Source organism: Hesperophylax consimilis, chromosome 5, assembly GCF_061612785.1.
Source record: "Hesperophylax consimilis isolate HC1 chromosome 5, BYU_Hcon_1.0, whole genome shotgun sequence".
Classification (NCBI taxonomy): Eukaryota; Metazoa; Arthropoda; class Insecta; order Trichoptera; family Limnephilidae; genus Hesperophylax; species Hesperophylax consimilis.
Window position 1 is genome coordinate 3597787 of NC_142840.1, and position 27286 is coordinate 3625072.

The window sequence follows — 27286 nt, forward strand, 5'->3', positions numbered from 1 at the left end:
GCCATATAATGAAGAATAATACAATTCTTAATAAGATCCAAAATAATAATACAAAACAATAATAAATAGTAAAACTGGTTTTTCATAGTATTGACATGGTTATTCATGTTATTTGAGTTGGACCATATGTGATCGATACAGGAAGGTGTTTGTCCGACCACATTTCGTGTAGCATTATTTATATAAGATTTGTAATTTAGTGAAATCATTACATTCATATAGTCTCACTTCGCTTTACTACATATGCTGTCATCACTATTTATATTGATATAGCCAATGACGATATTGCAAGTATCCTTTAGAGTTGGTAATAATTGTTCCATTTCTATTATAAAATTATGTTGATCAGTTCCATGCGTGCGATAGACAGCAATAAAATGGTGAATAATTTTGTTCAGTTTTACCCTCCTTTTTAAACAGTTCGCTAATTGCATAGTGACTTCGTTGACTATAACATTGTATTATTTATTCAGTATGAACACCGCAATACCGCGTTTACGAGTGATATGTGTAGTTAGGTATATCGTACCGGGCGTCATCATTATTTATATTTAAATGCGCCTCTCTTAACACAATGATGTCCGGTAATATTTAAAGAAGATATGTTAGTAAAAACTCTTCCAAGTTTTTTGTAAACTTCAAATGTTTGGGTGTATAACAACTAATGCAGTTGGGTCTTTACTTAATAAGTTATTATATTATACTGTGAGAATTCCCTTAATTTGTCAATTTCCTCGGTTATAAAGTCATCCATGACTTATTCATAGTCGATTCTCTGTTGTGCTATGATTGACATTCTTTTTCAGTAATTTTCGCTATTTGCACTACGTTAAGTATTATTTTTAGTCCCAAACAATGCATTGTGTTTTTCGCATTTAAAGATATCTTTCTTTTTTTTCGCATTCGCTAAAATAATGATTTTTTTGCATATTGTATGCATCTAAACTTGTTCAGTTTGTTCAGAAATTGCATTAGGGGATTGCAATCTTCTGATGTGCGTTCGGACAAAACCTATATTGATCCCTTTTTTATCAAGTAATATATTTCGGATTGGGCCAGTTGTTTCTATAATTACATTGCGCAGTTGATTCCCTTTTCTGTTTTTCTATGTTTTCGTTACTTGAATCATTTGGGGCATCACTTAGTTCATTGTTTTGCAGAAAATGATCGTTAAGAATATTATCGTCATTATACTCCCCTCCTACACCTTTAATGATCATGCACGGTCTCTTCTTTTTTAATTCTGTTGCAGATTCCATTTTTATTTTTATTTATTTCCGTGTTTAATTTTTTGCGTCTTCTTTTTTCGAGCAAGTCAAAATTATTTTACTGTTTGATGCTTTTTTGATCCCATTTATACCAATTCATGCGTATGGTCCTCGATTTATTTTATTGTATATAAATCTTCCGGAAGAAATTCTCTCAATGATAGTGAAAACCCTATTAAACTCCGTTGCATAGTTTAGAAGAACTAAGTGACCAAACAGACAAACGGGTATAGTGACTTTGTTTTATACTATTTAGAGATGCCAATGTATTGTCACGATTACGAATTTACTAAAAGTTTATCAGGAAACGGCCTACAATCCCGTTTTTTGTTCATTATGATCTGGGATGTTCCCAAACGTTCCAGACAATTCCCGAAGTTTAGTAATAATGTCCTCAGATACTTCTTTGCCTTTCACAGTAATCATGACGGCACATTTAGGTTCTTCGATTTGTACCGTTTTTTTAGTACGATTTTAGTTAATTTTTTTTCGAGCTTAGAATTATTTTTTTTGGAGTTCAATTATTTGTTCCTGGAAATTGTTCGCTCTTGTTTCCGTGTTTCTTCTAACAGGTTTATGGTTAATTCAAGGTTATTTCGCACTTTCGAATCCTTTACGACCTTTACGTAGTTATATTTTTTAGGTCGCTCTTTATATTTTCAATTAACTTTAAACAACATGCACGTCACTCCGGGTCAAACTATGTATCAGCACTTGCTAAGCTGTATGCTAGACACCTGTTCTGCCGTGTGGTATCTTGAACAAGTCATGGTTACGACTACGGACGATGTTTCAGGCATGCCATACATTCCAAGAACAATGGGTTATCAAACAACGTCCGGGTTGAATGCTAATTATTTACAAACATCCATAGTTCTTGTGTACTTACATTAAGTGCGTCTAACGTGTATCGTCTAAGCTTTGTATGTACTGTTTCATAAATAATAAATACCAATAGAAATATCTTTTCAGCTCAGTGTTACGATGACATTCCAAGTGTGATGTTCCAATGCAGTTCATTCCTATGCATATAAAACTCTAACTCAAAACTAAGGTGTTTGAACAAAATTCGTTGAATAATAAATGTTTGTGAAAAGCCGCAACGGACTAGTGAAGGATTTGTACTCGCACGCAACGCTCGAGACTAATTTCAATTAGAAATGTGATAAAGTGTAAACAAGTGAACTATACGACGGTGATGTATAAATTCAGTGCATTGTCTGGAGGGGGAGAGAGGGGGGCAGCTCACCATGGGGGAGGATCTGGGGCACACTACCATATCCAGGCTCTTGGGTGGACTTGGAACCTGTTAGCATCGTTCGTCATATTCCTCTCCGTTATCATTTGCCCAGGTAAGACATTTTACATACTTATTCAATTTTAGCATGAAGCTATGTTGCATTTACTCCTTCTTGGTCCAAGGTTATGTTAGTTTAGTTAGAGAGGCATTTATTAACATTAAAAAATTATAAAAAAACATTAATAGTGGTAACTTCTTATACAAGGTGTCCGGAAACTAGTATTACAAGCGATAAACTGGCGAATTTACATCACATAGACAACCGACAGAAACTTTTATTTATTTTATCTGGAGCAGGGTTGACGCTGTTGAGACATTAAACAGCTGATATTAATCCCATGGCCACCGTTTTTTAAAGTTTGATAAAAAAATTCAGATTTACTCGAGAACGAAAGCTCAAACAAAACATTTAAACCACGAAATCGATTTCGAGGGTGAATTATTTTATTTTTATTTTATATGAATACCGCACAAGACAACAACGTTTCAATTCTGGATGGTGAAGTATAATATAAATTAATAAATTGTGAAGCAAAACAAATTTATCAAATAAAATTTACTTGCGCAAGCCGAAATTTGAACTCGCGACCTTCGGCTTGCTAGTCGAGAGCTTTACCCCTCGACCACGGAGGCCACCGTATATAACCAGTTTTCCGCTTACTCCACGAGTTTCCGGACACCGTGTATACTTTTATTTTAACCACAGTAAAACATGATCTATACGAAAAACGTTCAGAGAAACTTAAAATATTGTAACGAAATCAATGAAGACAATGTAAATTACTAGAAAATAAGAACAAAAATATTTTTAAAAAAACCTACTACGGGCCGCCTCAGAACAGAAAACCCCAATGAGGAGGACTATCAACACTTTGAATGTATGCTTATATTATGCTTTGTATTTACATCGTGTACAAACTGTGCAATAGAAACGAATAAATTATTATCAATAATAGCATTGGAAAAACATAATATAAAATCTGTTAGGATTTGAATAACGGAATCCTCCTCTAACGGCGATTTTCGATACTTACCAATCACGAGAACAACGGTGATTTACCAATGTGTTTAATTAATATTTTGTTCTGTGGTGCTGTTTCAAGTTGTCCCTGCGAGCGGCATTCAATAGTATTTAATATTTTGTTCTGTGGTGCGGTTTCAAGTTATCCCTGCTAGCGGCATTCAATAGTATTTAATATTTTGTTCTGTGGTGCTGTTTCAAGTTATCCCTGCTAGCGGTATTCAAAAGTATTTAATATTTTGTTCTGTGGTGCTGTTCCAAGTTCTCCCTGCTAGCGGCATTCAAAAGTATTTAATATTTTGATCTGTGGTGCTGTTTCAAGTTCTCCCTGCTAGCGCCATTCAATAGTATTTAATATTTTGTTATGTAGTACTGTTTCAAGTTGTCCCTGCGAGCGGCATTCAATAGTATTTAATATTTTGTTCTGTGGTGCTGTTTCAAGTTATCCCTGCTAGCGGCATTCAATAGTATTTAATATTTTATCCACCCGACGTTCCCACTAGGTGATGTTGGGGAAATTAATTCTAGTAATACTTTGTTGCAGACTATCGGGAAAAAATACATAAAAATGTTCAAAATTTATATATGAAACCCAGGTGCTACAGTTTTCCAGATCACTTACAAAACAACTGTGATATTCATGTAACCATAAACGTTGAAGACCTTTGTGGATAGTGGTAAGAACATTATTTTTGGGTCCCTCAGTGTCCTTAAACATAAAGATGTGAAGAGATGATTTTATTAACAATTTTTCAAAAGAAAAGAAACCAAATAAACTACTTTTTAGTAGTTTGTTAATGGGTGCTTTTAACATTGAAAAAACTTATTATGCTTCATTAGTTTAAAGTATATGTACATATATTCATATAAATTCATAAACATGCATACACATATGTGCACATTATAAAGTAATAATAATTTTAAAACGAGAATAAGAAAAAAAATTATAATATCATCCAAGTGCTGGGAAACAATGTTGTCGTAGCTCTTGGTCAATATTAATAATATCATCCAACAACAAGGAAAACTATGAGTGAATAACATGTATTACCTAAGGAGATGTAACATAATATAAAAACTATACAAATATATATGCACTTAAAAATAGTCTCATTCAAAAACCTTTCAGGGAGTCAATTCTTCGACATAATATTTGGTTTTAGATTACATACATACATATGTTTAATTTCTGCGGGTAAAAAATTTAAGTAATTAGGTATCATGTAGTCCAGCGTTCTTTGGGTACATTTATTTATATATTTAGGAACGATTTGTCTTTCATTTAACGTAAAATATATGTATGTAAAAATTATATTTCATGAAGTTGGTGAATGATCGAATTCAGACAAATAATGTATTTAATGCTTTAATTTAGTTCTTTGAGTATCTAGAGAAAAGCATAAAGATTATTCAATTTTTAAGGAATGCATAAGATTTCATTAAAATCGAGAGTTTGAATCTGCAAATCCTGCGGCCACGAGTTTTTGCTCTTAATATTATTTAAAATTATATGTTGTATTACACAGAGTCATTAACAACTTAATTAACAGCCCTGCCATCGTCACCACTATTAAATTCCACGTACCAACTAGGAACACAAGACAAAATGTAACATTCTTCTGCAATACATACTCGACACTCACTAACCAAGAGTATGCATGAACTGGGCATCAAGTTTGGGGGTAACATTGATATATTTACTCTTACATTTTATAGAATTAAGCGTAGGTAATATATACCAGCACTTTGTTGAATCGCACTTATAATGTTTCATATTTAGTTTATCAGTTAGACTTATAAACTAAATAGTTATTTCATGCTTTAAAAATGTATGTATAATTTCACTAGGTATATTCTGTTCATAATCTACGTAATAGCCTAGCTGGGCGTAAAACGAAATAAAGTAAAAATGTAACAAAATATGTTTACGGCATAAAATGCTCTCAGATTCCCCTTGCTTCTCGATCCGCCTCTGATATCCCAAAAAATAGACATCAATCACATTCATACATCTTCCAAATAGTTTCACCTTCTACGAGCGTCAGAAAAAATGAATAACCTTTATAATTCTAAATGCTTATCGTTTCTTTACCACGTCCACAAGAAACACAATTTCCATCGTACGAGCCGTTACGTGGTCAACTCCAACTTCTTCTCCAATCGCTTTCATATTACCTAATCACTAATCACTATTACTTAATCAGAACCTTCAGCTCCGCATATATCTATCGTAAAGCCATGTTGTTTTTCTTTGTTCTAAAAGTTGTAGTTGTTTATAAAAACGCTATTTGGCCCTATGTTTCCCATTCAAATTATGGATGAATTACTTTTCATGGTCTTGTTATTGCTTTGCTTTGACCGAGCTACGTGACTCGAATCATGCGATCCCAATCTCAAAGCCTTATCGTGATACCTACTATTTTCAAAGTATATAAAATTTAATATAACACTTTCGTAAATATCTTATACTTCTCTTTACTTTGCAAAAGTTAGTGGACAACGACCTATCCAGAGAAAATAATATATATTTTTATGTGTCACCTCACAATAGAGCCCCTGTCTGTACAGTGTAAAGGCAGGGGAACTATGTCACCACCCGGTTGGACAGCATTGTGAGGTAGTGGATGTAGGAAAGGATTATATGAGGCAGGAAAAACAGACGCCAAAAAGTCGAAGAAACGAACCGTTCGAATGAAGCCAACATCAAATTTGAACGGGTGTTTCGCTCGTGTCCGTCGAGTTTCACGCACGTGCACCGGTACACCGGGGATCAATGCTGCTAGCTCCTTAAAGCAGGCTCTATTAAAATACCTGCATAACAGAATCAGTATGCCTTCATTGCGTCTGGGCATTAGTGATGACAATCGGTCTGTTAACAACGGATTTTCAACTAGACGGACCGCCCTCCCTTGCACATTATAACTTTGCGGTTATCCACTATAAATAATTTCAACAATATTATTTGGTTATAACCACAACACTTTTTATATTAACGCCAACCGGTTTTGGAACGAGCGTTCCTTCATCAGAGCAAAATACATTCTAACTTAATATTACAAAATAATGGGTGAACATATATCTATTAGTGTTGAAGTAGGGGTGGACTTAATAAATATATGTTCACTCATTATTTTGTAATGGATTGCCCTGAGGAAAGGACGGTTGTTTCGAAACATGTCGGAGTTAATAAAGTAATATTTTTTTCATTTATTAAAATATATATTTGTAATTAGGATTATCTCTTTTGTTCTCAAAGGGTGAATTAACATTCTACATATGTTTCTCACATTGCTAATAAATAACCCTTTCTCACTATGGACACCTTCAGTCTGCATAACGTAAAATTAAAACTTTGTTGTTGTTTTTAAAAATGATTATTTAAAAAAGATTTCATAATTGGTAAATAATATTTAGATTTTATTGATACCAGCGAACGATTATGTAGTTGGTAATTTCTTTTCAATACCTCTGATGATGACCGCAGCGGGGAAAAAATGCTTGGTTCTTTTTGATTATAAAAGAATTTTTCCATCATTTTTTTTAATGCGTGATATTGATTGAGCTTAGAGAAGTCCTGTTTTAACTCGACCATTTGTCATTTCATCTGTTTATAAATTTGTTTGTTACGTTCCGGTTCCGGTTCAAGATGGTGGCCTTGTTGGAAACTATATTTTTATCCCGCCAGCGTTCGCATGATCTTGGTTACTACTACGAGTCAAAAAAACGGAGTAATCAAATTATGGTACCAACCGGTATGAATAAAGTTTGAGAAAAGATTTGTCTTTGAGATTGTGATATTCATAATGTAATTCATAAAACTCTATTGATAACCCATTCCTTTTGAAATCCTGTGGCTTAAACGTGCCCGAAATCTTCAGCCATAGTCGTCGCCATGGTTTGTTCAAGATACCTCACGGCAGAACAGATGTTCTAGCACAACAAAGCATGACATGAGGAATGGTGTTGTTGAATTTAATTCCTCTTTAAAGCCTTTTATCCTCAAGCCTTTTTTGTACTTATCTTCCCAAATGTCAAAAGTGTCAGAATGAGAAGATTGTAGGTCATTAACTAAAGATATTTCATAATACAGGGTTTTCCAATAAGAGGTTTCATTTTGAATAATATAATGATGTTACTTTTGAAGCTGTCATTTTTTGACATTTGACAAGTAGAAAACTACGCCATTAATAAAAATGGAACAATACACGCTTCAACAACGCATTGAAATTATTAAAATGCACTTGAGTGAATCAAATGCAAACCATCTTGAGTGATGAGGCACATTTCCACCTCGGTGGCTTCGTCAACAAGCAAAATTATCGCATCTGGGGCTCGGAAAATCCAAGAGTTATTGTTGAAAAGCCTCTCTATCCTCACCGTGTGACTTTTTGGGGCGGTTTATGGTCCGGCGGAGTCATTGGACCTTACTTTTTCGAAAATGAGGCTGGAGCAACAGTTACGGTGAATGGATCGCTATCGACATATGATTAATGATTTTTTATGGCCGAAATTGGATGGTATTGATCTGGACAACGTTTACTTTCAACAAGACGGCGCTATGTTCCACACAAGCAACGAAACCATTGATCTTTTACGATTGAATATAAAAATAACACCTCTTATTGGAAAACCCTGTACTAAACAAAATGGATAAAATATATATTTTTTCCTTATTTGAAATGAAAAAACGCTATGTACATTGTTTAAGGTTTATAATTAAGTACAAATTCAATAACTTACTTATAAATCTTATGATTTAGTAAGTTTTGGTTGTGATTTATTAAATATGAGAAAAATCGAGGCATATTATTTGGACGCGAGGTCCCCTGTTCGCAAAATCTTTAGTATTAAACATCTATTGAATTGTATGACATTTGATCATAGAATTTTATATGTGAATGAAGTTAATTACAATAAGTTTTAATTGTAATAAAAAATAAGACACCTAAAAATGGCATTTAACAGGGAACTGGACGTGGTCTTCCGAGACCTTTTTCGATTACTCTCAGTATCACCCTGTTGAGAGACCACCATTCTGGTATTTAACAACTTTCCTCTTCCTCTCATTCCTTTTCATGGTCCATATTTTCCTTCCACCTCACAACGTCCCCTATTTAGTTGAAAATAGAAATTTCGCAGTACACGACAGAGTATTTTAAGAATGCCACGCGTCATTGATATTACACAACCCTCTAGTTATTTTGGTCAGAATATTATAATTGTCCAATATTACGCCTCATTAATTATTATGACGTCGATAAACGTTATTAATAGGCCGACAATATTTCTAGAACATAAAACGCTTCTACGTATTTATACAAAAGGTAACGATGGTAAAGTTATTTGATTTTGAGTCGGAGAGTTGCGAATTCGATCTCTTGTAAAGCGATTTTTTCGTACAGTATTTTTTTTTAACTTTCGAGACGATTTGATGTTGGGTTTTGAGGAATCACGATAATAATAGGAATATACATATTGTAAAGAAAGCGCCCTTGAGATTATTAAATAAGAATATACTGTAAGTACAACGAACTTGAGATAATTACATGACTAAACGGCCCTACATAAAGATGACTAACCATAAATTATTATAATCAATAATAAGTCGCCTGAAATATCCATACAAATTGAAAATATCCAGAGTAAAAATTAATGCCGTCGACGGGAATTGAACTCGCACCTTCTGATGTCCGGTCAGGTGCTCTGGACCACTGAGCTACGTCGACTTATTTCAAACACACCAAATAATTCAATATGTACTAGTACTTCAATCAACAATTACTGCTTATTATGTTTTTTCACCTGTAAACCACCAAATTTTGGTCCAAAGCACCTGACCGGACATCTGAAGGTGCGGGTTCGATTCCCGTCAGCGGCATTTATTTTTGCTCGGGAGATATTTTCAATTTGTAGGAATATTTTCCTGGATATTTAAGGCGACTAATTATTGCTCATAATAATTTGTATCCTTTGTATTATGCAAAAGAAACCTTGTCTTATAAACATTATTTCACCATTAAAATTAATGACTAACCAAATACAGTCAATTCCATGTGGTCATCGTCACTTTTGAGTTTAGAGGCATTGGTCGCAAGTCACAATAAGTATGCATGTCACAACGAAAAAATAATAATACATAACTTTAATGGGATATTTTCACAAACTATTATTATTTTAACTGCCGTTAAAAAGTCCCGGCGTGCGCAAGTAAATTTTATTTGATTAATTTGATGATTTCACAATTTATTCACTAAAAATAATATGTAATGTTTTGTATGTGAAACTAATAATTTTGATTATTTTTCTACTGCTTGCTATGTGAAACTTATAATTTTGATGTCAAAATACCAATGAAAAATTGTACCTATTGGTTGATGGATCCAAATCTCCCGACTCTCCTAACTGTGGTATAGGTATTAACGTTTACCACAATAATTCTAATGACAGAATATTTCATTCAATTTCAAATCAATTTTCGATATTTTCAGCCGAGTGCATTGCAATAATAGAATCTCTCAAATATATAATCAAAAATAATTATGAACATTCCCTCGTTCTCTCCGACTCTCCCAGTTCCCTCCAAAAACTTAAATCCAGTCCTCTTCTTCATCCTGATGATCACTTTGTATGCCTTATTCGAGAGATGATAGCCTCCATTCAAAGCTCTGGTAAAACTGTAACTCTGATTTGGATTCCTGGACATGTTGGTATCATGGGTAATGATATTGCGGATGCCTTGGCAAACAAGGAGCGTCCAACCCTGTTGTTACCCTCGTAAACCACATTCCCCTATCTGACATTTTTTCCATCATCAAAGATAGATCCCGCAATGTTTGGTCGGAGTATTGGCACATTGCTAGTCAATCCAAGGGAGCCTGCTATGCCTCAATACAAAGGACTATTCCATCAAAACCGTGGTTTCAGCAATTCCCTCATTTTTCCAAAAAAGAAATTTCTTCACTCATTCGAATGAGGATCGGACATTGTTCCGTTCCTTCCCATCTTTTTAAAATTCACGTTGTTGACTCCCCAGATTGTACATTCTGTGGTCTAGAAGTGGGAACTTTAGATCACATATTTTTGGTTGTCCCTCTCTAAATAAATATCCTCTCTTCTATCAAGCCTTATCTAAAATTGCCTCCCCTCCATTCAACATCTCATCTCTTCTAAGTCTGAACTCGACTCCAATTTTCATTATAATTTTTAAATTTGCCTATTTAAATAAAATTAATATTTAAATTCACCTTTCATTTCTCAATAATTTTAAATGATGGCCAAGAACACCCTTGAAGGGTGAAAGCCAGAAATAATAAGAAAGAAAAAAACTCCCACCTATGTATTGTAAATTCCTCCCGTCCAACAATGAGTTTTGTAACTCATCGGGATTACTCTAGCAAGAAATAAAAATAATAAATATATATTAAGTACATTTGCGGCACGTTCCAGAGTGGAATATACTCTCAGTATCACCCTGGTGTAAGACCACCATTCAGAATTCCCTCCCACCTACCTCTTCCCGATTTTCTTTTTTGATGGTGCGGGGAATTAAATACTGACATAATTATGAGAAATTTTACAAAATAGTTTCAATACAATATATGAATATCATATGATTTATTAATATTATATTTCAATATTTAATATTATTTATTTTATACGTTAGTTAGGAACGTCAACATCAACGATTATTTACAACTTCAACATGAACACAGAATAACAAAAGGAACTAACACAGCTTTGCTGAATTAACCTTGATTTTTTTTATAATTTTATTTTTCACTGTATAATCCATATCTTACCGAATCAAGAACATTTTGTTTTGCTAGGATTTAATGAACTCATATTATACTGCACGAACTAACTCAACAACGTTTATTGGCATCCTGAAAACGATTTGGAGTATTTTTGTTGTTAATAATTTTAACAACAAAAATACTCCAATAAACGATTTGGAGTATTTTTGTTGTTAGTAATTTTTACATGCGTAAACTGCATACACAGACTTACTACTTTGAAAGAAACTTATAACTTTACCTACTTTGAAAGAAAAAAATATGCATACGTATAAAATATGAAAGAAGTGTAAGTAGAAGGTACATAATAAGTAACTGCCTGTGTGTGGGTAATATCAGGATAAATACTAATTTACTAATAATAGTTTGAAGAATGTTTTGATTCTCTATATTTGCAAGCGATTTAAATAACCAAACATATATCTATTGTTAAACATAAACATTTGATACTAATTTTGTATTTTAAGATATTATTTTTTCTTTTCGCTTATTCTTATAAGTACAAAATTGTATATTTAACTAAAGCTTCTAACAGGAATTCAATCTGAACACTTTTTTCTTTCTATAAAATAATATGTTCTATAATTAAACAATGTATCTAATATGAAATTATGGGTTCCAAGATAAATCAAAACATCGACAATTCAACACACCTTTAAAAAGTGATATAAACTCATTAGAAACGATGAAAAAAAAACATTTTAAACCTAACCTAACCTAATCTACTTAACTCAGTTTATAAAGTTTTTGTTTCATCACTTTCCATGACTTTATATAACTTTTTAAAGATGTGATGAATTATCATTTTGATGATTTATCCGGTCACCGAAAACATGATATGAACTAAATTTGTCAATTTGACTGGTCTAAAACAGGATCCATTTCTAGTTGGATAGTCAAAGTTTCCGCATATGTTTTATTGTATATTTTTTATGATATATATTATTATTAATAATAGATAAGTACCTACTTTCTGAATAAAATTAAATAGTTATACGCAAAATCAAGCAAATCACAATGACAATTTTGTTTAAATTTACGGTATAATAATGTAATATTGCTGTGAACAAGTGGAACATAGTAATTCATTATTTTTTGATTTTTTTCAGCCATAATTTTATTTATTTGTATTAAGTTGGTATTGATTTGGAGGATGTAAAATACGTTATTGGTCCTTTTGCTCATTCTATTAGTTTACACTTTGTTCTTATTTAATTTTTTTTTTAGCTTTTTTCGGATTTTTTGTTTATTTTTAAATAAATATTTCTTGGTTTGCAGTATAAATAATTTATTAAATATTTTAGCCAGTCGATAATATCACTATATATAACTTAAATCTATAAAATATGTAGGTAAGAAATCTTAATTTTGAGATGCTTTTATTTATTTGCGATTTCCAGTTTAGAATTCGCTCGTTTGCTGCAATAATTGCTCAATTCAAAATAAACTAATTTTATTAAAATACTTTTTCTTTTAAAACCTAGTAATAATTTTTACCCTGAAGATGCTTGAGTAAAGCGAAACCGGTCGGTTCTAAAAATTATTAAAAACTTGTGGTTTTAAAAAAAAAGTATTTTATTAAATATGTCAAACCACAAAGTGATTGCTTTCTACAATAATAAACTAATTTTCCGAAAACACATTTTGAATATTTTTAGTTATTCTAATAATATTGTGAAGTAATACTGACACTTACTGCCGTCTCGCTTTATCTTTTGGCAGTTCAGGTATGTCGTCCTACAATTAAAAAGGAAAGTGGAAGTTGTTAATTTTGATCAAATAAGTCATATATGGATATTTTTTATGTTTGATTTATGTCGTATTGCAGCAAACGAGCAATTTGCATCAACAGTAAAAACTAAATATTGATTTTTTTCAATTTTAGCGAATTCATTGCCCAGTGAACATGGTACTTGTATTTTGGATTCTAATTGAAATGTTATCATGAGGTTTATTTTTAATGTTGTTATAAAATCTGACAATGTTTCTATATCCAAGAATTTTCAGTTACTATTTTTGTCGTCGTTGGCTTAAAATATTTTTTTTCACACAATTACATAAATCATTTAGGTATAATAAAATTAGAACCGGGCCAAGTATAGTTCCTTGGGTTACCTCATGTTTTATCTTTGCTTCTGTACTATACATTATTAGATATGCAATAAATAAGAGCTGCAAATTCAGGATCTCGCCCTTTCGTGAACATAGAGGAAGCACTGCAGTCCGAACTGCATGCGGTATGGCAAAATACGTTATCATGTTGAAAGCTTTACTCAATAAATTCAATTTTACAGGCAATTGAAAATGTGTTATAAATATGATATTATAGGTAGGTACACGGAGAAAACCTACTTATTAGAAATATTGTTAATTTATTAAAAATCTAGTCATTATTCGTTTTCCTGTTAAAAACGGGACTGGAAGCCTATAACGAATGATTTGAAGAATTTCATAATAAACTAACTGTAAAGCACAAAAAAATACAGTTTGTGGCAAGCCTACGCACGACGGAAGTGAAAATTTCAGTATTCTTCTCTCTCTCTTTTAATTTCATTCTCTCTTTTTTTCTGTCTATTGACATATTTATAAGTAGCATGTGATAAAAAAAATTAAAAGTTATAAAAATATGGGATTCGAACGCGGGTCCTGCATAACGAGTGGAGAAGATAGGTATCTCGCGCGATGAGAACCGCGTATACAACGTGTACTCCTCAATTGACTTGTCCGGCTGTGTTTTTACTAAAAAAACTTGTCAAGCACGTCTGCGAGGGTAATTATTCGCGTTATCGGCCTTGATTAGTAATTTTAATGATTCAAAATAAAAATAATTAATCAAAATACTGAGCGACTCTACCGGCTCGATTTGTAAGCTATATTTCTATCAAAATATCATATAGTCAAAATATCTAAAAGTCGCAGCACCAGAGCATTTTATCACTTTTCCTCGTATTAAAAAAATCACAAAAAGAAAAAGAAAAATAGTTTAAGCGGGGATCGAACCTCGGTCCTTCACGACGATAGTCGGGCGCTCTGCCTCTAGACCGCGAAGCTGAGTTTGGAGAGTGACCTAAACTAGGTATATAATATTAGCTAGGCTCCTATAGCGAAATGATCACGGTTTTTCGTGAAGGTCATGAGTCGGTTTTACTCCGGTCCTCGAAATTGCATGACGCGCGTAAAGAAGTTTCACTTCAAATATTTTATGAGGAAGTCGGAACACGTGTTCGAAAATAATAATAGTTTCGAATATCGTCCCTTATATTTATTCGGACAAGGATACCTGATTGAACACGTGTTCAGATATATTCTGAATGACTATTTTATTATGAAGTGGTCATGCAGTCACATTTTAACAGTATCTTGATAAAAAAAAGCCCTTCTCATTTTCCTTTGTACAGGTACCTACATTATCGCTTGTCTGAATTATTTGCACAAGCAACTCCAATTTTGAAAATGATACTTAAATTCAAACCAAATTTAAGTATATTAAACCTGATCTCCCGCAGGACTAACACACAGACATCCAAATTAGTATGTTTAATGGTATTTAAAAAAATCTAAATGAAAAAACGCCTTTATGGATGAAATGCTCATGAATCAGGAAATAATATTCCAATAAGCGAATTCCCAATTAATTCAGTAAGTCATTGCAAGAGTCACTTTAAGATGATCTTTATGAAGGTATGAACCTTTCAAGTTTTACCACCAGACCCTCAATGATAAGCTACTTTCCGAGAATCTTGTGTAATTTTTAGATTCAAGACTCGTGCCTTTGCACAATTATCTAATTTTTGTCTAAATTTCGTCAGAATTGACATCCTTGGACCGAAGAGATTCCAGCATCTGTTTACCTCTCCGGCGACAGAAGAATATGTAACATTCCGAGAGTGCGTGGGCGGACGTCTAGGCGGGGGCGGCAATCGATCGGCCGCGCATGCGCTACATTCATTCACCGAGGGCGGCGGTCACATGGGCGGCAAGAAGAAACAACAAACCTTCGGAGCAAACTCAACCCCCGACACCCGAACCTAGCCAGATAATATAATATATAGTAAGGGCAGTTACCAGAGTTACCAGTTACCAGAGCTGCATCTGTATTCAGCGTGGGAGGGCTGTAAGCTAACTTGATTTAATGACTGCCAGCAAAGATTTTATTTATCGCTGGTACAGTCACGCTAACGGTCGATGCGCTTATTCGAAGTTTGATTGAAATTATGTTCGTTGAGGTAGGCCCAATATTGCGACAATGGACACTTTCGTAAGGCAATGATTAAGAGTTAGCAGAAATGAAATCCACAAATGATGATTTGACTCAATAGCCGTTTTTTGAGAGCACCGTAAATAATATCAATATAGTGTCAATAAAACAACCTAATAACATAACCCGCTTAAAAAAAACAATATATAGTGATACGCTAGACAAAGTGGCAGTATTTGTGACGGTGGCAGTGAAATTAATCATTTGTAAATTGAAGTGCAAAAAGAGTATTGTCATTGTAACCCAAAATCAACTATGGTGAAAACATACAATAACCATAGACAATACAAAACTATTTCGCCATAGACAATTTACATAAATTAATATATACTTAGGGGCATTTTTGTTCCAACATTAATAAAAATATAATTAATAAACCAAAAAAAAATAAAAAGAAAATGGCAAATACAAGAGGAAAGGGAGTTATAACGGAAACCGAAGAAAAATTTAACATTGATAAAATTATACAGATTATTGAAAAAAAATTTGAATCCATGAAAAAAGAAATTATATCAAAAATTGAAAAACAAACCCAGGACACTCAAAAAAGCATTGATTTTATGAGTAGTCAGTACGATGAACTAATAAAAAAACTAGAAATAACAATTCTACAAAATAAAAAAAATTGAAAATGATTTTGAAAACATAAAAAAGGAACACCAGGAAAAGAATATCATTATTAAACAACTTGAAATAAAAATTTCAGACCTCGAATACAAATCTCGGTCTAATTTCTTAGAAATAGCGGGCATTCCCCAAAAAAATGGAGAGCAGCAGATGGAGATAGTAAAAAGAGTTGCGGCGGCGGCAGGAATGGAAATCCAGCACAATGATATAATTGATATAAAAAGGACACATGATAGAAGGAACAATGCGCCACCGAAACTGCTAGTGGAATTTGCGGAAAAAAAGACAAGAGACAATCTTCTTTCTAAAGGAAAAATATTAATTATGCAGCTATAAAAGATATCTCCACCGAACCAATCTATATTGCAGAGGAATTGAGCCCATATCAAAGGGAACTGCTCTGGAAAACGAAAAAATCTGCCAATGAAAAAATGTACTCCTACGTTTGGTTCAAAGATGGAAAAATAATGACGCGAAGAATGCCAACCGAAAAAATAATTTATATAAAACATGTAGATGATATAAAAAATATTGTATAACAAAAGGGCACAAAAACGATTACGAAAAAAATATAAAAATGGCTGACATTATATTAACCTCGGAACCAAATGATCTATCGAATTTAAATAACAACTCTTTCAATATACTACACAAAAACATAAGAAGCATAAGAAAAAATTTTGATGAATTGCAAATTTTATTGAAATATTTAAAAGTTAATTTTCAAATAATAATACTTACTGAATGTTGGATAAATCATAAATACATGAAATTGGAAATTGCTGGATATACAACCTACTCAAGTTTGAATAACAAAAAACAAAACGATGGTGTAATTATATACATTAAAAACGAAATAAAAGCCGAAGTTGAAGAAATTATCATCACAAATGCCAATTGTTTAAAAATTAAAATCAGTAAAGAAAAAGCTATATTAGCAATCTATCGATCGCCCTCAACAAGAAACATCGACCCATTCCTTAAATCCGTAGACGAGGAACTCTGCCTTCTTAAAGAAACGAAAAACATATTTATTATTGGAGATGTAAATATAAATATTTTAGAAAATGGACACCCTAAGCGAATTCAATATCTGCAGATGCTAGCATCCCATGGACTGGAAAGCTTAATAAATGTTCCTACTCGAAAAGTGGACAACAGTGAAAGTTGCATAGACCATATAATGAGTAAAACAAAAGACATTACTCAAACTGTTATATTTAATTCAACTATAACCGATCATTATACAACTATGCTTTCAATAAAAATAAACAAGTCAAATAAAATGAAGAAAAAACCATTAACAACAGAAAAAACAGAAATCAACTGGAATATCATTAAACATAATCTACAATGTACCGATTGGAAAAAACTGCAAAGTATGAACAATACAAATGATGCATGGAATTATTTCATAGAACTTCTTCAGAATAATATACTATCTAATACCACAAAAATTACTAAGAAAATATCACACAAAAATGTACATATTAAACCATGGATTACACAGAATGTTATAAACTGCATAAGAAAAAGAGACGAGTTACACAAGAAACTTAAAAAAATTCCATACGATATACACATGTTAATATACTACAAAAGATACAGAAACATTTGCAAAAAAGTTATTATGTGTACAAAAAAAACCTACTATAAGAAAAAAATTGTAGATTGTAAACAAAATCCCAGGAAAATGTGGCAAATAATAAATGAAATAACCAGTTCTAAATCTGCCAACGTTACATCAATTGACGTGCTGAATATAAGCAATGTTCCCAGGACATACGCTGATAATCCTGACCAAATACTTGAATACGTCAATAATTTTTTCATAAATATAGGATCAAATCTAGCAAAGCAAGTTACAAAATGTAATGAAGATGTACAAATAAACGAACCACCTGAGCAAGGAAATCAGCTCAATTTTAAACAAATTACAGCTGACGATATCAAAAACACAATTTCTTCTTTAAAATCAAATATTTCTTCGGGGGAGGACACAATCTCAACCAACGCAATAAAATATCTCTGTAAAGAACTTATCGAACCACTTACATACTTAGTCAACATGTCTATAACGAATAGCATATTCCCTACAGCCCTCAAAAAAGCGATTGTTATACCAATATTTAAACAAGGATGTAAAAATGACATAAACAATTACCGACCAATAAGCCTACTAAATGCATTTTCAAAAATATTGGAAAGAATACTAAAAAAAAAACTCTTATCCTACTTAGAAGACAATAAAAAATTATCAAAAACTCAGTATGAATTTAGGGAGAACTTAAATACTAGTGACGCCATAGAAAAAATACCGATATGATCACTAAAAGTTTAGACAGTGGAGAAAAAACTTTGGCAATCTTCATAGACTTACAAAAGGCTTTTGACACGATAGATCACAAAATACTTTTTTCAAAACTTTAAAAAATTGGTATGTCATGTACAACACTAAACTTACTAAAAAGCTATATGACGGAGCGTACACAGAGCGTCCAAATTAACAAGAGAAAAAGCAATCCTCTCCTAATCAACCATGGAGTACCACAAGGAAGCGTACTAGGTCCGATATTATTTTTAATATACATTAATGATATCTGTAACCTAGAAACAAGAGGAAAAATCATTAGTTTTGCTGATGACACAGTAATTTTATTTAAAGAAAAAGATTGGATAAATACCTACAAAGAAGCTGAACACGGACTTGGTCCCCTGCAAAACTGGCTTAAAAGAAACTCCCTGACGCTTAATGTCAATAAAACAAAATATCTGACATTTTCTAAAACAGCCAGAGGGCAGCCGTCAGAGGACCTTAATCTCAAATTACATTCATGCCAAGGAATTTATCAAAAAAATCAAGGCTTATCATGCCTCTGTCCCACTATAGCACACTCCAAAAGCATCAAATATCTTCGAATTGAAATTGATGATAATCTCCGTTGGAACTCACATATAGATGTAATTACAAAAAAAACTAACCAGGTACATATACTTCTTTAGAAACATTCGCAATATCCTCAATATAAACGATATTAAAAAAGTATACTATGCTTTGTGTCAATCACAAATAGAGTACGGAATAACTGGATGGGGGTCTGCCTTGAGCACTCACACAGAGCGGCTCAATATAGCACAAAAAGGAGTATTAAAGACTATACTGAAAGTTCCGCTTAGAACTCCGTCAGAAGAAATATTCAAAAACTTCAATGTTTACAATATACAGAAACTATATTCAAAAAATATTTTATTTAAACTGAAAAAAAACATATCCGAATACTCCACTGCCCAACATAAATACACAACCAGGGCAAAAAGCGAAAATATCCTGATTACTCCCAGTTTGAACACATCCTTTGGACAGAGAAATAATAAATTCCATGCTATAAAATTGTTCAATGCTCTACCAAATGAAACCAAAAAAATAAACGAAATGAGTATATTTAAAAGAAAAGTCAAAACATGGCTTAGAGATCAAAGTAATAATCAACTTACAAACATTATGAAGACAATGTAAAGACAATTCAAAACTAAATACAAAAATTTAAGAAAAACTACAGGCCGCCTCAGAACAGGAAACCCTAGTGAGGAGGACTGTGAAAAAAAATACAAAAAAAATACTTATATTATACTTTAAACCTACATAATGTACAAATTTTGCTAATGATATTAATAAAAAAAATTAAAAAAAAATCCCATGTGCGCCAAAGACGTGAATGACATATTAAAATAAGGAGAAGAATGGAAGTTAAAAACGAAAGGAATAATAGATACTTTCACATTAAAATACCTCTCTTATGAAATACAAAATATACTCGTGTTTAAACTTACAACAGACTTTAGACTGACAACATGTCAAAGGTTATTTGTGCGTCTTTGGCTTTTGCCTATATTAAGGATTTTTCTCAGCATTTAGTTGTTGTATTCGACTGTAAATGAATGAATCTCTAGATTCTCTAGAATCATTATCAATGAGAAAACGATCTGATATGTGTTCCATTTCGTTTTCCGTTTGGGTTCACAAAGCAGGACCTTCAGTTGGTTTGGCACGTACGGCGTACGCAGAGGAACGAAGAAAATAGTCAATAGAATAATATGGCATGGGGAGTCATACATACAATCATTTTATATAGTCATATAGTGTAATGTGAGGGAATTTATAGTATCTGAGTGTGAGAAGATGAATGAATGCGGTGAAATGGAGTTTTAAATAGGTAAAACACCTAGAGAAAAAGGACCAACTTATATTCTAGCTTGTTCCACTACAAACATTTGATTAATTAATAGTACGTACTTATTTTCAGACTTCTAAATCTGCGAACAATCGTTGAAAATATTCGAGTCTTCATTCAAATGAAATTTCGGTGGAGTCAATATCAAAATTCAATGAAACAATTAATACGTGTTGACGTATTTAGAGAAAAATAGCGTTGGTAATTTGTCGACAGTGATATAAAACTCCAGCAAAAAATATTATCGATTTAAAAAAATATATTCATATATGATTTAAGATTTTCACGGCCAAAAGTATTTTTGTTATTTATTTTTGGGGTGTTATGCCGTGTTGCGCTAACTCCTTCTTTAGTCAACGTTTCGGAAAACGTTAAAGCGTCCATCAGTAGGGCAGATGTGTCCTGTTGATGGACACTGTAACGTTGGCTAAAGAATGAGTTAGCGCAACACGGCATAACACCCCAACAACATATAACAAAAATATATTCATATAGATCATCAAACGCTGATTCTGTCACATTTATTGTCAGATTAGTGTACGTAGAATTTATAAATCGCAATTTAAAAACAATTAAAACACCATTACATTAAAACGCACTGTTTGATTGGTTTGGTACGACTGAATCCGTCAATGGACTCGGTTCACAAGTCAATATTAATTTCTTCGTCCCTTTGTATGGATATTGATCCAACAAAACTCAGGTTTTGTTTGTATTTAAAAGATTGGCCCTCAAAAAAGGCTCTCAATAATTAAAATCCAGACGGGAAATGAGAAATGATTCGAGGACATTCGTGTAACACAATCTTCTAAGTGAGAAGGTCACCTTACTACTTGTGTAAAGTCATAGTTTGCTAATAAAAATACATTTTTAATTAAGTACGGCAAGTTTAAGAATGTTTGAAGTTACGACGATGCGATATTTGACATTTTCTTTACAATATTATCGATTGTATTTTTTAATTGGTTTTAGCATCAAGGAATTTTAAGATACACAATCGTCATGATCAGAATATTATAAATACCAGTATGTTGTTTAGGTTTTGGAACACTGATAAATTGTTTATCAGGTGCGTAAAAGGAAGTATTTTTGCACTTTGGTCGAATAGAATAACAGTAGTGATGAGAATTTTAAGATAAGAATAAAAAATGTCTCAACTCTTGACGCTGCCATAAAATATACAGTACCTGTTGAAATAAAACGTAGGCTTTTTGTGATTTTTGACGTTAAAAAGGAAACCACAGATTTGGTGATATGTTGGGTGTCCCAAAAAACTTTAAAATTTATTTTAACTATCAAAACCAACAGTATAACACCATCTTGGTATTTATTTTAACTATTAAAACCAACTATATAACACCATCATGGTATTTATTTGAACTATTAAAACCAACTATATAACGCCATCATGGTATTTTTTTTAACTATTAAAACCAATAATATAACACCATCCTGGTATTTATTTGAACTATTAAAACCAACTACATAACATCATCCTGGTATTTATTTCAACTATTAAAACCAACTATATAACATCATCCTGGTATTTATTTCAACTATTAAAACCAACTATATTATAACATCATCCTGGTATTTATTTCAACTATTAAAACCAACTATATAACATCATCCTGGTATTTATTTCAACTATTAAAACCAACTATATAACATCATCCTGGTATTTATTTCAACTATTTAAGTTAGATTAGTTACATAATTATTGGTTTCAAAACTCATTAGAATCATTCAATTCGATTATAAAAATCATTCGTGATGAATTTCCCTAGCAAGGACGTACATAGTATTCGTTTACTTGCGACTAAACGCGATTCAGTAAATAATGTTTTTAACCGAATCATTAAATAATAACACTTCAATTTGCTTCCTAGGGAAAAATGAGTAGGTATGATGGGGAGGGTTAAATTGAACTTCTTGGCGTAAATACATTTAAGTTATGGCGCAAATAGACCACAAAACGTAAACAATCAAGTAATGGGTTGTTTTCAAACCAATTTATTTTATTTTTATTTTGGAAAACCAAATTATGTAGACTCATTTTACACTCCATTGGTCAATGAATCTATTCATAGAAAATATATGAAAATCTTTATTCAGTTCTTTTTATTACACTCATTATTCAGCCATTCGCCATATTTCATTGCCTCCGCTGTTTTTTGTTTCGAAGAGATATGTTTTCGTTTTACTCTAGACTTCTAAGAGTAAAAATAACTGACTAAACTAGGAAAAATATTAGCCTTTTCTTATTTTCTTGAGTTACGGGTTCAGAGTGCTCAAGTTTTATATAACCTACAGCAGCTGATGAGAGCAAGATTAAAACAAGCCTAGGGCCGACATTTTTCATAATGAACAGTTAACTGATATACACTATTACTGTTTGACACCATATTTGTGTAAAATATTCATTGAGCCTCTATTCGAGTACTAATAATGCATTACATTTACAGGAACATATGCCGAGCAGGTCGGCAACATGGTTACCGAACCTCCGGTGCAGCGGGGTGCGGCACGCATCATGTACGGCTCGGGCTCCGTGCGCGCTGCGGCGCCCCCGGCCCACCAGCCCGTGCCCCTACCTACGCAGCTCTCCCTGCACGTGCAGCATGGCCGCATACATTCGCCCTACGAGATGCCTCCCGCACACATAGTGCCTCTCCCGGGCTACGAACACCCTGATAAACCACCCGAATACGAAGTCCATGCCCGCAGCGGAGTCAAGATGCCCAACGGTTCCCCCTACGGAGGAAGTGGACACATCCCACCAGTAGGACCCGGAAGGAACGGAGACAGAGTGGGAGGAATTTACGGAGGCAGAGGAGACCATATCATCATCCCTGGCAAGAACAGAGGAATGAACGCTGGAATCAACCCGATCCACAAACAAGAACACATCTCTTATGGCATGAACCCAAACAGAGCATCCGTCGTGCATGGACGCATGGTAGAACATCCTCTTAGCGATAGAGTTAATATTTTGTTCCAAGGCAAAGAAGAAGAACTTATCGATGAGGGAGACGAAGGCGATGGAGACGGTGGCTGCAGAGCAGTGTGTGGAAGAGGAGAGTTCGAGTGCTCCAGCAGTTGCGCTTGTATAAGGCTGGAGCACAGATGTGACGGGGACGCCGATTGTGCAGGTGGGGAAGATGAGGCAGACTGCAGACCTGGTCCAGCGAGGGCCCCTTGTCTGGAAGCGGCAGGGAGGCTGCGTTGTCCGCGGTCGGCCCTGTGTATCTCCAAAGACTGGCTTTGCGATGGAGATGACGATTGTGGTGATTTCTCAGATGAAACTCACTGTGGTAAATATATATATTTATATTATATATTTGTTTTAAAAAAACGCTACTTGAAATGCATTCGTCAAACAGTACTTTCAATTTTCACTGTCGAATTCCATTTTCCAATGTGGGGTGGACGGAAATGTAAATTTAATTTCATCGTTCGCTTCAGCCGCTCTAATGCAAAGACATCTGAATAACTGTCCACTTTTGTATGCGATGAGCCCATTTACCACGCTACTGGTACCTACTAAACCAACAAACCAATGATATTCCTTAGAAGGCTTCACTAGCACTTCACCATGATCATTACGGCACCATATCTCAGGGTAGAATTTAAAAATTTTGGTGGAAAATTTTATGTCCGCTATGTTCCCTGGCAATTAGTCTCCAATCATCACCCTTCTCCAATATGCTTCTCCCTTCTGCGCAGTCAAAACACCCTTTCTCCTGAGTTTCTTTTGCTGTGGAATCAATTTTTGTGTCTTCATATCTGCGTGGCCAGACCATTGTAATTGTCAGTATAAAATGGAGAATCTTATGAAGGTTTTGTTCCAGTTTCTAACATTATTTAATTTTACAGGAATATCAGCCAACTGCAGCGTGGACCAGTTTGAGTGCGCCAACGGTCTCTGCGTGCACAGGAGCTGGCTGTGCGATGATGACAACGATTGCAAAGATAACTCCGATGAACTGAACTGCACCAAAACTGAGTGAGTTACATTATAAATCCAAATCAAATCCAACAGAGAGTTTTTTAGACATGTTGGTTCATGTTATTTCACTTAGGTGGCAATTAGCAAATAACTTCTCAATGTGTAACTAGTTTCAGAACAACCAAGCCTACTTCAGGGCAGGTATGGTAAATAGTTATGTAGGCTGGGGATTACACATATGAGTAGCAAGAACGCAAAAGAGATGACTACCAAATAGGCTCTACTTTGATAAACATTTAGGAGTGTTGCTTGACTAAGGCAAACCCTATAACCTTAGGTAAAAAAATACATAATAGGATTGACAAGAGTGGAGGCTTTTCCTAGATGCGACTAGAACTCTTCAAATGGTTAGCGCCAATAATAGATAGATTAACATCTTTTTTTCTTTTTTATATAGGCACCAGCTTCAGTGAATTGGTGTTTCGATGATCTGTATAGATGCGTCCATCTCAGGCAAATTCTTAAAAATAACCGATCTAAAAATAAAATTTCTTCTGAAATACTTTTCGAGGAATCACAACGGAATAATTTTTTTAAACAGTAGTCGGAAATTGGTTTTATTTTTAAATTCGATTGAAGATTGTCGAGTTGAACATCCCAATTAGATTTATATTTCGTTGATTCCAGTAACTTCCCCTCGACTATTCAAGCGCCATGAGCTATAGACTAGTAGTAAAGGGGATTTCATTGGGAAATAAATCTAAGACCTCCTGATCCTGATATAGTTATTATTAGTACCTACTATCGTAGATGATATCTTACTGGAACAAATCATTCTTTTACCTGATGATTAATGGCGAAAATTACTTTCCAGTGAGACAACATTACGAGTGAGGTACTTATGTGAAATTACTGCGGTGTCGAAAAGTAAATTAACTTAATTTCTTAATTCTATCTGAGATCTAGATTGAATGAAATTAGCAAAGATTTTTCTGTGCAAGCTTCTAAGCCAACAAAAATTGCCAATCACAGCGCTCTTTAGGTGTATTTGTACAAAAAGAACGCTACAAAAAATCTAATTATTTTATTTATAAAAATCACCGGCTTGTCTGTATTCTTGACAAATCTGTTAAAAATAATGTTATTAAAGGTGAACAGACAAAACTTACTGACATTCAAACTCTGTTCAAATTAATCGTAATCCGGTTAAAAACGGGATTGCAGGTCTTTAACGAACAAATTGATAGATGTCTTAATAAACTTTCAGTGAAACACTAATGTGTTATCGCGACATAGAAACATGTGTTCCGAAAAATTCGAATATTTTCGCATTTCGTTATTGTATATTACAAATGCAGGTGCATGAACAAGTTTTCCGATATATTGGGAATTTACTAAAAGCTTAACAGAATGCCTGTAATACCGTGTTTTACCGGATTTTATTAAATTAGTAATAATTACTTCTTTGACTTGACTTCTTCACACAAAATGTCCGATTTTTGAAAATGACACATAAATTTACAGACACACAAAATGGAAACTAGTACTTTTGAAAAATCACGGGATAGTCAGAATTCTGGATTTTTTTTTAATTATTGAAAACAATGTATCAAAAATAAGCTACATAATACCTAAGCTACGTTGCACGTGTTGCAATTTTTCAGAAGCTTCAATGATTTCAAAAGGATAATGTCGATTCTACTGATAGATATGGTAAAATTGTTAAATTAAGTTTTTCAGTTACATATAAAATTTAAAAAAAATAATTAATTATAATTCAGTTACATATAAAATTATAATAAACGAGAACAGAACGCGGGTGGCGCTAACAAAAAAATTCCCAATAAGCGAAGCTAGCGGTTCACAATGGAGTGCTGGTACCTTCCCTAATAAATGGAAGTGAGACAAATAACTGGCAGAGGAAGGGTGAAAGTAGACTTAAAGCTGTAGAAATAAAATCATGTGTGGGAAAAAATGTACGATAGTGTGAATAATTAAAAAAAATAACATTAAGGCGATGCACTACGTAGTAATGCAAAATCATGTGTTTTTGGTTTGAAAATTTGGTCGCCTAGAAATGTTTCAGATGCTTTAATTAAATACTGCGAGTAGGATACAACTTGACCTTTGAAAAAATCGAGTATTTTTTAGATAAGTCTTTTTATAAGCCTAGAAAAAAATAACGAATAAGGCCTATGAAAACTGCTTTAAAGTTCAAAATCTCCTACTTACGAACCCATTTTCGGTTATGATTTTATTGTATAATGTGGAAAATTAAGTTATTTATAAAATGATCGGAAAAAATTAAATATTTGTGGCTGAACATCCACAAAATAAAATAAAAGGCACTTTTTGGCCATGTTTTTTTCTTGCATAAATCAAAACAGGCGGATGGTGTTAAGCGGGAATTTAAACCTTATCGCCATCTACGTAAGGGGTGTTATTGATAGCGGCTCGATTTAAATTATCACACGACGTAGTGCATCGCCTTAAGAAAGTGATGATTTGGGCATATAGAACGCATGAAGGAGTATAAGGAAAATGTATGACTCGAATGGAAATGGTAGAAAAAATCGGGGACGCTCTAGGAAGACATGGCACCACCATGTGAAACAAATACTTGATTCAATATTCAGAATAACAGATGGGTATGTATGTGACTATATAATGTATCTAAACAAACCATAATGCAAATCCTAGAAATTGGTTCGAATTTGGCCTTCAAAGAAGCTATTTAGTTATTGGGTGAGATATACATTATTTTATTTTCCTTTTCGGTAAAATAACTTTTCATTCTACTGAATCGACATTGCAAAGGCGAGCCACTGAAATAAGTCG

The 27286-nt window shown here is 33.3% G+C and overlaps 1 protein-coding gene across 1 annotated transcript in view; it reads left to right on the forward strand.

Annotated features, from left to right (window-relative positions):
* Lrp4 (LDL receptor related protein 4) overlaps nt 1-27286 on the forward strand; it is a 67650-nt gene that overhangs the window by 5059 nt on the left and 35305 nt on the right. Inside the window, exons 2-4 of the mRNA XM_089631963.1 lie at nt 2241-2620; nt 22965-23813; nt 24376-24505. Coding sequence (XP_089488089.1) covers nt 2467-2620; nt 22965-23813; nt 24376-24505 — 1133 coding nt within the window. The 5' untranslated portion in view covers nt 2241-2466. The remainder of the gene's footprint in view (nt 1-2240; nt 2621-22964; nt 23814-24375; nt 24506-27286) is intronic.